The sequence below is a fragment of the Pempheris klunzingeri genome, chromosome 9, assembly GCF_042242105.1.
Source record: "Pempheris klunzingeri isolate RE-2024b chromosome 9, fPemKlu1.hap1, whole genome shotgun sequence".
Lineage (NCBI taxonomy): Eukaryota > Metazoa > Chordata > Actinopteri > Acropomatiformes > Pempheridae > Pempheris > Pempheris klunzingeri.
Genome location: NC_092020.1, coordinates 12,446,964 through 12,461,203, shown reverse-complemented (window position 1 = coordinate 12,461,203; position 14,240 = coordinate 12,446,964). Strand labels below are relative to the sequence as shown.

Sequence of the window (14,240 nt, the reverse complement as noted above, 5' to 3'; positions counted from 1 at the left end):
AACAAATGGCTGTTGAAATTGAACAGGTGACAGCTGTGACCATGCGCACTCCAAGTTATGTTTTTTGCCAAATTGAGGACGTTTTTCTGTATTTTACCGTTTCCATTAACCTTCTTTAATGCGATACTACACGACTAGTGATTACAATTATTTATCATGGTAAAAATATTCCATGTGGTTATTTTGGCATTTTTTGAAGACAAACAAAAAGAGCATTTCTGATTGAAAAATCCCAGAGATTACTTTATTTCCCATAATAGTTTGACACACATAGAAAGCATCAATATTACCATTTTCTTATCGGACATTACCATCACCTTTGTCCATCATAACTTTCCGATCCACCCTTCGCGGTCACTATTCCCCTTTCCTCTTCTCTACTGCCTTCAGTCGGCCCTCCAGGCTGCTCAGCCGGTGCTCCACTGCAGAAGTCTTTTCAGAGCCAGAAGTGAGCAGCGTCAACAGGACGCATCCCAGCACCAGGCCGGCCAGTCGCACTGCCGTGGTGTCTGCAGTGGCATTCTTGTCAGTGGCGATTAGTCCGAAGAGCCAGAGCGCCAAGACGGTTTTCACCAACCAGAACAACCGCCTCACCATGCAGACCAACAGACGGAAAGCAATGGTCAGCACCCAGTAGCCAATGAGGGCCAGCAGACCCCACTGGGCTATGGCGGTCACACCTTCTGGAGTGAAGCGGGGCAATGTCAGTGCAGCTGTAGAGGGAGAAAACACCTGTTTGTTACCCTGGAGGCAGCAGGAGTAAACACACATTTGAAAAGGTGTGGCATACAAATGGCCTGCGGGGGAGGCAAGTCTGCACATTTTCACTTGCACTTAAAAAGCAGACAATTTGCAGTGAGCTACACACACACGGGAGGAAAAAGTGGAACATGCAGGAAAGCCTTGACACACGCAGTAGCACAGTCACTCTCTCTCACACACACACACACGAACATCCTATCCTGGTACCCACCATCAAATCCAGTGACCCTGAGGATCTCTGTGACGTAAACAGCGATGACGTTCAGGCCGCTGGCAGCTCCTTCAGCCAGGAAACGGATCGCCATTTCCAAAAACTATGGCAGTGTGGAGGAAGGGCAGAGACATATTTGACTTCATTATACAAGGTAACTATGTAGAGAGGCAGCATTCTGATCACATTACTAATTGTGCAGAATTACAGACCTGTTTACAAAATAACACCCAACCTATATGAGCCTGTATGTATCATTGTTCTAATGCACGTAAATACAGTATAATTCATTCATTCATTTTCACATATACATCATATATTTACAGCAGCAGTTTATACGAGAACTCTCATAGACTTTAAGTGCTGCTGAGCTGTACCTTAAGATAGAAGAAGTGCTGTATTGTTGATTTGGACAAACAGCTGTGCATGCCAGTGACAGCTGGACTGTGCCCTTCTCTATTCCTGTACAGTCTCTGCTCACCACCTCCCAAGTCATACAACAGACACACAACAGACACACACACACACACACACAGAGTCACCTTGTCAGACAAGGTCAAGGGTAGCCCAGCGAAGTGGACAAGCACCTTATCTGCACCTGTTGCACTACACACTGGCACACACATGAACACTGTCCAGTATGTCAGAGCCAGTCAAGCGTCTGTCACTCCACGTCAGTGTGTGTATCGGTTGAAAGCACACTAAGTCATTTACTGCTCTGTTTGGTACTAGAAGCCTCAATTTCCCAACCAATTACATACATCAAAGTTTTAGTATGTTAGCTTTGTAGCATGTGAAGCTGCCCATACAGGGCAATGAAATGGCATGTGTCATTTTCAACTCTGCAGAATTGCATTGTGTCCTTTCTGTGGACATAGACAATACTATACCTATTTTTATTTTACTTTACGCCGTGTCATTATTGATGCTTCAAAACTGACTTCAGGGTTTATATTTTGAAGACTAACAATGCAGAGTGTGTACATTTAAAAAGGTTTACTGCTGCTGAATTAAAGAGAAAACAAAATATGACAAACTGTGGGCAAAAGTTGGACAAAAGATCTGCACATTGTACTGAAAGCACCCAATAAGTTTAACAAAGCAACATTATCAGACAATGCCTGACAAAGACCTTGAAAAAATGTTGCTCTGTTACAGTCAGTTCAGAATTTTGTCTAACTTTGGCCTTCAGGAAAACGTGATTGCTAATAACTTAAAAGTCTCCTTTCAAACAAGGTGTTCTTGCTGAAAACCAGAGTCACATAGAATTTGGCCCCCGTTTCAGTCTATTTGTCATCCCAGGATCGTGTACACACCCTGTCTTTTGCCCACGGAGCCACCAACTGAGACATGTTGAACAACTTCATCCTACTTGCCAACTTGTCAACAGCTAAACTGAATCTTATCACTGCAAGCTCACAAGCAGAAAAACAAGTATGCCCACAGCTTCACCAGTCACGCTCCCACTCACTGCACTAACTATGGGGTGACATGAGCCAAACAGAGCCACATGAGAGCACTATGTTTAGGGGACCATGTCAGGGCAGGCTGGATGGAGACACCCAGGAGGTTTCTTACCATGGCCACCGTATAGACGTTCTCCTGACCAAGCAATGACTCAAGAAACAACACTGCACTCTGGGGAAAAGGGAGCCACAGCAGGGGTGAAGGCAGGAAGACAGAGAAGTGTGTGTGAGTGAGTGAGGGGGGGATGCATGGATATGAGAAGACGTGAAGTGAGGGCAGAGAAGATGAGGGGATCAGAGGAGAGATTAACAAGTTGAGGGGACATGTGGAGGGGAATGTGTGTGAAGGGTGAGGGAATGAATGGAGAAAGACGACAGGGTTGGAGTTGAAAATTAGTGATCAGATACAGTTATTGATCAAGAATAGTGACAGAGCAACCAGTGAGGGTAGACCAAACATCAAGTAAAATAGAATATTTAGAATTAAGTGGGGAAAAGGAGAGTGTAAAGCCACTTCCTGGTGCAGCGAGAGAAACAGGTGGTGCTGCTCCTCTGTACCTCAGCAGCTGACCGTATCACGCCGCTCCCCACCAGTGACTCCGCGTACCGCTGGACCTCCTGGCAGGTCCCGGTGATCACGGTACGGAGGGTGACCGGGGCCGGTGGGCCCTCCCCTCCCGGCCAGGCTTGCTCAGGTTCAGCTCCAGCCCAGCCCAGCGCCAACAAACAGATGGTGAGGAAAAACCGAGCCATGGCACCTCCACCGCGCCCAGAGCCAGACGCACAAAAACTCATTGACAGAAATATGAAGAACAATTAAAATAAAAGAAAAAAAACGATTAATGCTGCAGTCCGGAGCAGGTTGAGCAGCTCGTGTTGAATTGACTCAAGACAGGCGAGTAAATCAAAGACTTAAAAATGGCTTCTGTTGAGAGCGGTCTTTGGCTACGGAGCGTTTTTAAATGAGCATGCTGCAGTTCACAATAGGCAGAAAAACAAGTCAGGAAAGTAATAACACACAAACTGATTCAAGTGAACATTTAGCAGGTTGGACAAAATTAGCTGGTTAAAAAAAACCCAAATGACTCTTAGTGATCCTGGTATTTAATTATAAACTTTGGCAGCGCTGCAAAGATCCAGTCTAAGACCGCTCCGTCAAGGACACTCCAGCATTAACAGTGGCTATATTTGGTAAGAAACTGTTAAAGGCTTAGATCCGGCACTGGGTGAGATATCTAATCGTCAGTCAACATGCAGCAGAGAGTTGTTATTAAAAAAGACGCGGCGCTAAAAAAGTGGTGTTGCAGCTTTGCGCGTAAAAAAGAAAAGGGTAAAATCGCGGTGACGCTGAGCCGACCACGAGTCTGCTAAAGCCTCTTATTTCAGATCGGGGCTCCACAGCAGCAAAGTTTGGTGCTCCTTTGTCTCCGAGCTTGCACCAAACACACCGCTGCGATGGATTATGTTGCACAACCCTTAAAAAAGTCCCTTATCGCTTGTTCCCGCATGACGCTCCCTTGCTTCCAGCGTTTCCACCGACGGTATGAAAACACGTCTACATCCTCAGGGAGGGGAGGAGGAGGAAGGAGCTCTGCAGGCGCATGAACGGAGATTTGCACACTGGGACTTGTGGTTTAAAATCGCAGGTCAAATGTTAAGATTATTCACAGGGTTTGATAAACATTTAATATTTGATTATAGTGAAATGGAGGCAGAGGCTGGATCAGATGTCAGTTTAATAACTAGTAGAACAGCAATTACACAGCATCAAGTGGGATCTGAAAGATTTCAGGACAGTTTGGAGCCAGAAGAAAGAATATTCAAATAAAAAATAATGAAATACAATATGTACACACACACACATACACTCACACTCATACACCAACATGATACAAGCAACCACAACACTGGCAGGAATTCTATTTTCTCGCTGTAATAATCATTTTCTTTGTGTAATGTTATGTGTAATTGCCAGTTTTCAAACACGCACACACACTCGAACATACACACACCACAAAACTCAGTATGTGATGCACACTCACAGAATCTCATTTCTCTACATCCTCTCTGCACCAGTACCTGAAAATGTACAGTAAAGTACAGGATACTGGTTTGGAGAAGCTTAATTAAGTCATTGTTAAAAAAAAAAAAAAAAAGTAAAAGCTTCAGTTCAGAGCATTACTTGGGCCCTTCGAGGCTGGAGTCTTACAGAGATATCGCACTGATAGTATCCTGTACACACACACACACTGGAGGAGGGGGTGAGTCTTGCTCCCGGCAGTGTTCGTACCACTGCTTATCTCGTGGACCTGTTTCCTCGCAGGTATCCGTGGCAGCTCTAGCCGATGTAAATGCGGTGGAAGTCGTTTGCTCCGAAGGCGGCGTTGCACTTTGGGCACTTCCTCTGACGTGTGTCATAGCGAGTCTTAACGCACTCGAAGCAGAAGACGTGGAAGCACTTTGTCAGTACCGCGTCCTTCACCCGAGAGTTGCAGCACGGACACGTTAAGCGTGCCTGGGGGAGGAGGACAGAGACAGAGAGAGAGACGGGGGGGGGGGGGGGGGGGGGTGATTTGAGCAATAATCTGAGAAGACATTTTGGTCCTGAGCTTAACGGTTTGTAATGAATGGACACAAATATCTTTAGGCTCAACTGTCCTTGAAGACTGATTATAACCCTGATGGGACCACGACTGATTATCAAGACCCTCATGATTACATCTAACCGCTTGGACAGTGACTACTCAGACTGCAATTGTCATTCAATGTGTGATGTTGAGTCTTTGCACAGTTGGTTGGAATTTTAAGTGTTCTCGTGAATCTCGTCAAGAGTGTGATCACACCGACAGTTGGTCTCATTTGGTGGAAAGCACAGTGATAAAGATTACTCCGGTTTATTCGGATAAACTTCCCACTTACAAGACAAACAGAGCCCTGAGACTCCCCTCAACCTCTGTCTAGTGCTTTTGGTAGAAAGTCATCAACTCCTGTTGCTGTGGCAGGGACCACCATGTATAAGTGGACATGCCTGCTGTAATATCCCACCTCAGGTGTTCATATCAAAGAATATGAGCATTAGTTCACACTGTGGTTTGTCCTTTTTTTAATGCTAATATTCTGAGCATGAAGAACTGTTGTAAACACTTTGGGAAACACACTTATTCAGAGAGAGTTTGCAGAGAGTTTGATGAGAATGTAAATATCACATGTCTTTATGGTAAATATTAGGTTACAGCCAGCAACTGTTAGCTTGGCGCAAAGACTGGAAACAATGGGGAAACAGCTAGCATGGCTTCGTCCAAAGCTCACAGAATCTGTGCAAAAACTAATGTGTAAAAACAGGAAGTCATCGATTTACTAGGTGTTATGTTGAGGACTGTTTTTTGGTTGCGAGTCTTCACTTGATAAACATTGATTAGTTGTTAATAATGCGTTAATTGACGAGCGTCAGAGGTGCTGGTAGGTGGATTACCTTCAGACTTACCGTTTCCCACTGCCTCTCATCTTTGTGCTAAGCTAAACTAGCTGCTGAGTGTAGCTTCATATTTACTCTACGACATGTGACTGGTGTCAATCTTCAAAACAAACTCCGAGCAGGATAGCAAGTGAGTGCATTTTAAAAGTCACTACAGATGTTCTTATGCATGTAATAGTCATGCACAAAACTACTTGGTAGAGAACAAAAGCTAAATACTGGTGCATCTAGTTGATTTAGTGACAATTGAGTCTGAGCATTAGTGTGAGCCATTCAAAACATGGAGAGGGGCCTAAAACTATATACAACAATATATTTTATACCACAAGAACCAACCTTATATTCATTAATTTCTTCATTTAGGATATCATCTCCATTACTGATTTTCTCAGCTGGTTTCTTGGCCTTCTCGATCTTTCTCCTGAGTTTGGAGATGTCCTCCTGAAACACAGTTGAGAGTTGGTGAGAGTTAACACCTAAGTAAATAAAAAGAGTCTGTCTGCCACATTTTACTTTTATTTGACGACAGGCGCTACAAATTCAATAGTCATTCGCAATATTGGAGACTAAGATGCTGGAACTTCACCCACAATCAAGTGAACACAAAAGCTCACAGTAAAAATGGGGCTGATGTTGAACTTTTTCACAATTTCTGTAGAACAACGTAACTGGAGGCGGAAACGGAGGGTTTCAATCCACCAATCTAATTTGTCATTAGAAAACATGCAGTGTATTTTAACAGAGAGCCATCCCATTACTTTATGAACATAAACAGTCTTATCCTCAGTATATACCAATATGTTTTTAATGCTTTAAGGATCAAACTGTGTGTTTGGACAGTGTTTTGTCTTTTCAGTCCATGAATTGTTTGAAACTTTATGGGTTGAGCTCATTTGTGTATGTTGTTACCTGTGCTCGTCGGGCGTTAAATGACTCTTTCTCCCTGGAGATACTGTTCTCTACGACTTCCTCTCTGACCAGGTTGAGCCTCTGCTGAACCTGCTCTAGCTGAGTCCGCACCTCCTCCGACAGCAACGCAGAGTCCTGAGCCTGGAAGACGAACAGAGAGATGCTTTTATTTTTCCTCAATAGGACAGGCAGTCCTTCATGCATGTATATACAGTGTGTGAATGCGTGTTTAAGAATAACTATCAATCCAAATGTCAATATAGGATCGATTTACTCTGCAGCTATATGTCATCATCACTGAACAATGTGTTACCTTGCGTTTGTTCATGTCCAAAGCTTGCGTTCGAAGAGTCAGTTCTCTCTCAGCAGTGCTGATGGTGCCCTGCAGGAGGCGCTCCTTTTCCTCAAGCTTCCTTACCACCTGTAGCTGGGCATCGACCTGACAAATGGGCACAATCCCGAAAAATATGAATATTAAAAAAAACACATTACAGCTAGAAGTCTAAAGAAAAAGATTAGAAACTGGGAAAAGACACAGAATCAGGCACCAAAAAAATACAGTTTGTAAAGTATTCATAACATGCAATGTATGGACGTTTCCAACTTTTAGTCGTTTGTGAAAAACTAAAATTTTACATTTTCTGTTGAATATAATTCCATTAAAAGTCACAAAACTAGCATCTAAAAACTCCTATTCTTGCACATTGCGCCCTACGTCTGCTAGTTCACCTGAGTTTTTAAAGTGAGCAGTTGGTCGGCGAGCTCCTCCTTCTCCTCTTTTAGCAGCTTGTGGATCTGGTTGGACTTGATCCGCTCACTCATCAACTTGAAGTTGGCATCGTCTTTTTCTCTGAGCTGCTGCATCAGACGGATGTTCTGTTCCTGCATGTCCTCGAAGGCCTGGCCCGTCACATCCATCTCGCTCAGCAATGCATCCTCCTCCTGCGGAGGGAGCGGAGAGGCCGAGCGTTAGACAAGAAAAACAAGTTTTGTTTGTGCATAAAAGCAAACTGACCAGCTCACACACCTGTTTAGCTATAGAGAGCTTCTTGTTGAGGATGTCGATCTGCTCCTCCACAGAGCGGATCTTCCTGAGGGCCTCTTCATCGGCCATTTTCTTGCCCTCCCTCCTCTCCCTCTCCTCCAGCTCTCTCAGCCTCTGCCGCAGTTCCTCTCCCTGGAATCAGCATTGTTACTAAAAGACTGCTATAATACATCACCATTAATAATTACTATTGTGACACAAATATCCATTAACTAGCCGTCCATATATCCACACAAACGTATGTCACAATTATACATACATTCACTATCCTGCGTCTTAACACTGACTGTGTTCACATGTCTGTGTAAATGTCTGTGTGTAGGTGACTCTGTTCTATAGTGCGTCGTACTGGATCACCTCTGACTTGGATTTCTTTTCTGCAGCCATGAGCTGAACCTTGTCCCTCTGCTCCTTCGGTGCTGAACGGTACATGTCCAGCAGCAGCTTCATCTCCCTCTGGGACTCCTGGGCTTTCCTGCATAGTCAAAGTAAGTTAAGAGTCTTTGACAAAACTATCACCATCAGCGAAAATCATACAAACCTCCATCAGAGGTCACAAATCAATGGCAGCTGTGAAAACTCAGAGGTGAAAAAAGGTGAGAAAGATGCAAACCCCCTCAGGAGGCCTGGGGACATGCCAGGTGTGAAGCTTCCCAGGGTCCCAGCTCAACTGCTGAAGCGGTTTATACCACTACCCCACCAGACAGAAAGTGACTAAAGGGCAAGTCTCCATTTCACTCTATTCCCATTGGTAATTACTGCTATTTTTTTTTCTGGTCACTTCCTTTTTTGAGACGGAAGCCAGCAGTTTTGTTTTGTTTTCGTGGCTTTTTTTTTGACAACTCAGAAGTTACTGCTGGTGATTCCCAGAATCATGATGGTGACTTCTTTCACGTGGTATGGGTAAGACGAATGTTAGACAGTTTTATTGGGCGCTGCACCTGTGGTGTATATATGGTTTCTTTAAAAACATAACATGGCACAGCATTGTTATTGTCTTTGTAATATGCATATTTACGGTTTATATTTCTTAGTATTAACAGAGGTATTTGTGATCATCTACACAAAAACTTAAATGATCCATCATGATTAAATACTTGCTGACACATGGATGACCACCAAGTTTTTTCAAGTCTATTTTGTGGTTTAAAAAAAAAAAAAAAAAATCAGCTAAAATCAACTCCCACAAGTGTCTTACTTGAGTTCTGCTCGGACAATCTTCAGCTGCTCCATCTCCTTCCTCTTCGACCCTCCGACCATAGACAGGCGCTCCCCTGCTGACTCCTCAGGTTGGCTGCTGCTCCCAGGCTTCTCTTTCTCGTCCTTTATCACACTGCTGCGAGTTGCCCTCTCCCTCTCCTTTTCCTTGTCTTTCTCCCGCTCTCTGTCTTTCTCCTCTTTCTTTATAATGTCCTTTTCTTTCTTTTCCTCCTTCTCCTTTTTCTCCTCTTTCTCCTCCTCTTTTACTGTTGCCTCAGGTTCTACTCCAGGCTCTGTTTTTACAGAGGCTCCTAAAGGACGAAAATTGCAATTGTAATATGTTTTAAAATGTTTAAGAGCACCGTGAAATCAAACACATTTTGGTTGTTTACATTCTAACATTTCGTAGACGGTCAACTAGATATTAGTTACCAGTGCTGCTGGGTGTGGAGCAGCCATTGTCAGGCTCTGTCTTGATCACAGGTTCCCCAGAGATGGCCAGGGTTGAAGGAGAGGTAGTTTCATCCTTCACGTCCATCTCCGTGCTAGACTGGGATTGGAGGATGGCGTTGCCCTTTGAAGCACGGACCTAAACAGACAGCAGATTAATGTGTTTTAGTGTGATGTGCTGTGGTGTGCTCCTTTACTACACCCATCAGATGTGTCGCTATCAAAGTGACCTATAACTATTTAATTTCTTTTGTTGCCGAGAGGTGACTGCACAACCTACCTGGTTGAGCTCAGCTTGTGTCTCTCTCAGTCTGATCTTGTATTTCACCACCTCTCCCTTCATCTGCTGGTTGTGGGTTTGCAGCGTGCTAATCAGGTGACGCATCTCCCTGTTGATAGGACCTGAGAGAAAGAGGCAGTCAGAGTCCAGATTAGGACTCGATTGTTCGTTCTACTGCCTTTCAATTCAAGCACCTCATCCACTATTTAAGTCAGAACCTGTTAGTTACCTGCTTGCTCGTTGGCTGCAAGTGTCTGTTCAAATTCGATGCGCAACATCTCATACTCCTTCCTGACCTGAGCCAGTGTGTCCTCCAGCTGGAACACCTCCGTACGAACCTTCCTCTGCAGAGCCACTTCATCATTCTGCACACAGAGGGGATGAGAGTAAGAAAAGGACACACACACACACACGCACACGCACACGCACACGCACACGCACACCTCCATGTGCTCCAGCTGTCGAAGCCTTGCCGTCCTGGTAGTGTTGAGACGAGCCCGGGTCTCGTCCAATTGGGCCTTGAGGATCAGAGACTCGTTGTAGAGCACAGAAAACTGTGACTGCAGACAGCGATACTCAGAAGTCTCTTTGACCATGCCCTCTGCTCGACTCAGCAGCTCCGTCTGAGGGGAACGGAGAGAAAGGGGAGAGGAAAAGAAACAGGAGCAAAAGATGGCAAATATGTAATAAGTAAGTAAGTACTGAATAACAGTTTGTTTAGTTCACCAGGGAGATTTCTAGGTAAATATTTAAACTGATGTAGTACTTCGTTTCCCATGGATGAATTTTAATCCATATCCTCTTTTTACATTCATGTGGCATCTGGTAAAATGTATTCAATCATAGCAGTAAATTTAAATCATCTGTAGTTTACTCGTGTGATTTTACATGATAATGAAATCCTTTAGTGCTTTTGACGAGGGTCTGTCACCATGATTCATAGAATACCATAATGCATTAATGAGAATGAATGGTGTTTGAGAAACACAAGTCTACCTTCATGCTGTTGTTGTCCTGGTGCACATTCTGCAGGTCCTGCTGGAGTTTCTGCAGCTCAATGAGGCGGTTCTCTGCCAGCTCCCTGCTCTCCTCCATCTCACTGTTCATTTCTTCAAACTTGAAAGGGGAGATGAACGAAAATGTATGAAAAGCAAGGCCCGGCAACAAAGAATTTGCGGGAATCAAACTTAACACTTTTGTCTTAATTACCAAAATTGTAAAGTGAAATTCCTACCTTTCTTTTGTTAATAGTGATGGTCCCACAAACACTGCTGGCCTCCCCACACACCTTATAGCCTTTGCTGTTCACCTGGGATGCATAATATGGAGTGTTATAACCTACTTTAATATAATCATCTGAACATTTGCACAACACAGACATATTCTCAGACGTACGCACACACACAGACAGAGAGAACACATCCTCACCCTCTCCAGTATCTCGCTCAGGTGAGCATTCAGTCTGTTCTCTCTCCGTCGGATCTTCTCCATGTCCCACTGAAGCTCCTCGATCAGAACCTGCAGCTCATTGACGCGCTGGTCTGCTTTGTTAGCTGCACGACCCAGAGACCGGGACTGGACAAGACAGGAACACAGAGAGACTTGGCACCACAGACTAAGAGCAACATAATCCTCCCTAAGCTATTCCTCTGCAACAAATCAATGGTTACTAGAGGATGATGAGCGTCAGTAAAACACAAATGAACAATGTTTTTGATAACTTGCTTTTACAAAGTGAGCGACAGTGTGATAGTGAGTTTGAAATGAATTAAATATTTTGCACAAATTCCAACCTTTCTTTCTTTCTTTTATTTATTAACTCACTTGGATCCCCATTAGCTTCCACTAATGACCTGAGGGGGAACATAAGAGGAATAAGGGAGGATTTATGGCTTGTACCTCGCTCGTCATGTGACTGTGCTTCTGCTTGAGGTCCTCAGTCAGCTGCTGTAGCCGCTCATTCTCGCTGGTCAGGAGGGAGTTCAGTTTGGAAGCTACCTGCCACAGACTGCCCTCTGCAAAGACAATCAACAATAATATCACATTTTTAAAGTGTAAACATGTTTTCCTCAGCTGTACTTTTTTACTGCAATTCTATCGTGTCTTCCTCCACCCAAACCTCCCCTCCTTTTATCTCACCAGCTCCAGAGTCCAGCTCTGTCTTCAGCTTGTCCACTGTGTTCCTCAGACACTCGTAGATCTCGACGACTTGATTGGCCTGCTTCTGACTGGACTCCACCCTCTCCTGAAGCTCAGCCTCCATCTCCTCACTGCTGCTGCTCGCCAGCGTGGCCAAGAAGGAGTTCGCTGCCTCTCCTTGGTTGCCTGAGAATGAAAGAGGGATATAGCTTTGATTAATTTTCTATATGTTATTGCTATGAAAGTCATGATCCTGAGTCAGTTAAATCTTTACCTCTGTCCTTGGCCCTCTCCTGGTTGGAGTCGCCATCAGGCTCTGGAGTTTCTGGCTTGAGGCTCCGTCCCTCACCTGCTATAGACTTCTCAGGTTCGCTCCTTGCTTGGTCATAACGCCTGATGATCAGCTTAATGTTTTCATCAAACTGGAGGAGAGAAAGTGGGATCATGCTTTGACTCTTTGACGCTGTCGTGACAAGTCATTTTTGCTTTCACTTCCTTGTCTGAAATCGTTTACCTGGTTCCAGTATCTATTGAGGATCAGCAGACTGGCATCATCAGTGGCCTGCCGGGTCTCCAGTCTCTCAATTCGCTCTCGTAGTTCATCCTCAATAACCTGCAACCAAACCACACAAGGGATTAACTTTCCTACAAAACAGAGTACATGCTTGCAGCGTCCTGTGTGTGTACAAAAAGTGGCAAACAAATATTGACGAGCAGATTCACCTGTCTTAAATCAAGAGATTCTCCCAACTTTCGGTTCTTCGCCTGGAGAGCTTTGATGTCTTGTTCTTCCTGAAAAACAATTGATTAGAACATGAGCACAAAAGAAAACGCAGCTAAACAAACAGACAAAACACTTCTGCAGTGAAGGCTGTGAATAAACACATTAGCGGTGGACTCACTGAGCTGGACACTCCTCCCAGTTTGATAACTGTCTCCACCGCGGTGCTCCCCCCAGCAGCCGCGCTGACACCGGGACCCCCGTCCTCTCCTTCCCTCTCCCTCCGCTTCTCTGGGGGCGCACCGGAGACGGAGGAACCACTGGGGTCAGCCGGACGCTTCTGTCCCGACATCCTCAGACTCCTGAAACAAGCAGAGACGGAAAAAAAAAGCTGAATGTGACTGATGAACAATGTGGAGGCGAGATGGATTCAGATATGCAAAGAGCTAGAAACCATTAAGTGGTCGAAACTATCTGCCCTAATGTTTACTTTGACACGCTATTCATGTAGCTAAGTGCTGAGAGGTCGAAACAAAATTACACAAAACGATAAATCGCATTTTGAACCCCGAACAAGCTGATTTAATCAGTCAGTGAAACGTCAGGCTAACGTTAGCCGTTTGCTAACGCTAGTTTTAGATGCCGCTGATGCTCAGAGGAACTCTATCCCGACCCGACAAATCAGCGCCTTTACTTTAAAATATTGTCAACATCAACCACACCTAACCTCAGTCTTACCGCTTTTAATGTTAGGAGGTTTATAATGAACTAAAACTGTATGTGGCTGTTGTTGTTGCGGCTCTTTGCCTCTCGGAAACGGAAGTAAAAACCAGCCTGGTGTGAATCCAGCTGACAGCGCGCCCCCTACTGTCATGGAGGGTTCAGTACACATGGAGACGGGGGCCTAGTTTGGAGAAACTCTCGCGAGATTTGAGTTAAGAATTGAGTTTGTGCTTAGGGTTATGTTTATCGTTGGGTTTACATGTGGGTTAGTTATGGTTAAGGTTAAGGTTAGGATTAACGGTCCACACATGACTAACAACCCCACAGCATATGCTAACAATGCTCACCATTAAGAAATGTTTATAAATCTCGCGAGAATTGCAAATCTATCCTTCCTAATATCCAAGGCTAGGCTACTACCATGGCCCAAGTGTGCTGCTGTTATTCGTGATTATACCATTTAACACAATTTAATCTAGCAAAATGCGAGCACTATAGTTTATAGATTGAAATGGTTCAGGTGCCAGCAAGGTTGGGCTGCATGATTACATAACAGGATCCAGTTGAATATGGTATTATAGTGGTGCAAATTCACAAGCAAATCACCCATAAGCAACGGGGAACCTGGTGCTATCGGGGCCCCTGTAAATCTGTAGTAATCCAACCCTTTCTTAAGTAAGGCTATACAGTGAAGTGTCATAATGTACATTTACTAGGTCCCAAACAGTGTGCTGTAGCCTAAGAAAGTGAAAAGCCTACAAGGCTCTTAAGGGTCAGGCTCCATCATATCTTAAAGAGCTCATAGTACCGTACTACCCCACTAGAGCACTGCGCGCCCAGAATGCAGGCCTACTGGTGG

The 14,240-nt window shown here is 44.5% G+C and overlaps 2 protein-coding genes across 3 annotated transcripts; both read right to left on the bottom strand.

The window, feature by feature from the left end:
• Positions 1-221: 221 nt before the first annotated feature.
• LOC139207099 (voltage-gated monoatomic cation channel TMEM109) lies at positions 222-3,990 on the bottom strand. 2 transcript variants are annotated; one of them, XM_070836733.1, is made up of 4 exons: positions 2,998-3,990; positions 2,552-2,611; positions 974-1,076; positions 222-713 (listed from the first exon to the last, which is right to left on the bottom strand). In XM_070836733.1, exons 1-4 carry the CDS (start codon positions 3,232-3,234, stop codon positions 358-360), a joined length of 756 nt encoding a protein of 251 aa, XP_070692834.1. In that variant the 5' UTR covers positions 3,235-3,990; the 3' UTR covers positions 222-357. The 2 variants fall into 2 exon arrangements, with proteins under 2 accessions (XP_070692834.1, XP_070692835.1); XM_070836734.1 differs by lacking the exon at positions 2,552-2,611.
• Positions 3,991-4,191: 201 nt separating this feature from the next.
• Positions 4,192-13,471, bottom strand: rnf20 (ring finger protein 20, E3 ubiquitin protein ligase). The gene is made up of 22 exons (XM_070837092.1): positions 13,397-13,471; positions 12,840-13,020; positions 12,661-12,729; positions 12,452-12,550; positions 12,212-12,359; positions 11,938-12,123; positions 11,698-11,813; positions 11,227-11,373; positions 11,033-11,107; positions 10,795-10,914; positions 10,242-10,421; positions 10,028-10,163; positions 9,799-9,920; positions 9,501-9,657; positions 9,067-9,379; positions 8,226-8,343; positions 7,851-8,000; positions 7,553-7,765; positions 7,137-7,262; positions 6,824-6,964; positions 6,251-6,355; positions 4,192-4,954 (listed from the first exon to the last, which is right to left on the bottom strand). Exons 2-22 carry the CDS (start codon positions 13,008-13,010, stop codon positions 4,778-4,780), a joined length of 3,069 nt encoding a protein of 1,022 aa, XP_070693193.1. The 5' UTR covers positions 13,011-13,020; positions 13,397-13,471; the 3' UTR covers positions 4,192-4,777.
• Between the last annotated feature and the right edge of the window lie 769 nt (positions 13,472-14,240).

Bases quoted from the DNA above. Each gene is read 5' to 3' on its own strand.
- LOC139207099 (XM_070836733.1), bottom strand. From the start codon at position 3,234: ATGAGTTTTTGTGCGTCTGGCTCTGGGCGCGGTGGAGGTGCCATGGCT. The intron at 1,077-2,551 runs GTAAGAAACCTC...ACACTGCCATAG, and splicing joins ACGTCTATACGGTGGCCATG to TTTTTGGAAATGGCGATCCG. The intron at 714-973 runs GTGGGTACCAGG...CTCCCTCTACAG, and splicing joins CAGGGTCACTGGATTTGATG to CTGCACTGACATTGCCCCGC.
- rnf20 (XM_070837092.1), bottom strand. From the start codon at position 13,010: ATGTCGGGACAGAAGCGTCCGGCTGACCCCAGTGGTTCCTCCGTCTCC. The intron at 10,422-10,794 runs GTAGACTTGTGT...CGTTCCCCTCAG, and splicing joins AGGACAACAACAGCATGAAG to ACGGAGCTGCTGAGTCGAGC. The intron at 8,344-9,066 runs GTAAGACACTTG...TTGACTATGCAG, and splicing joins ATTGTCCGAGCAGAACTCAA to GAAAGCCCAGGAGTCCCAGA.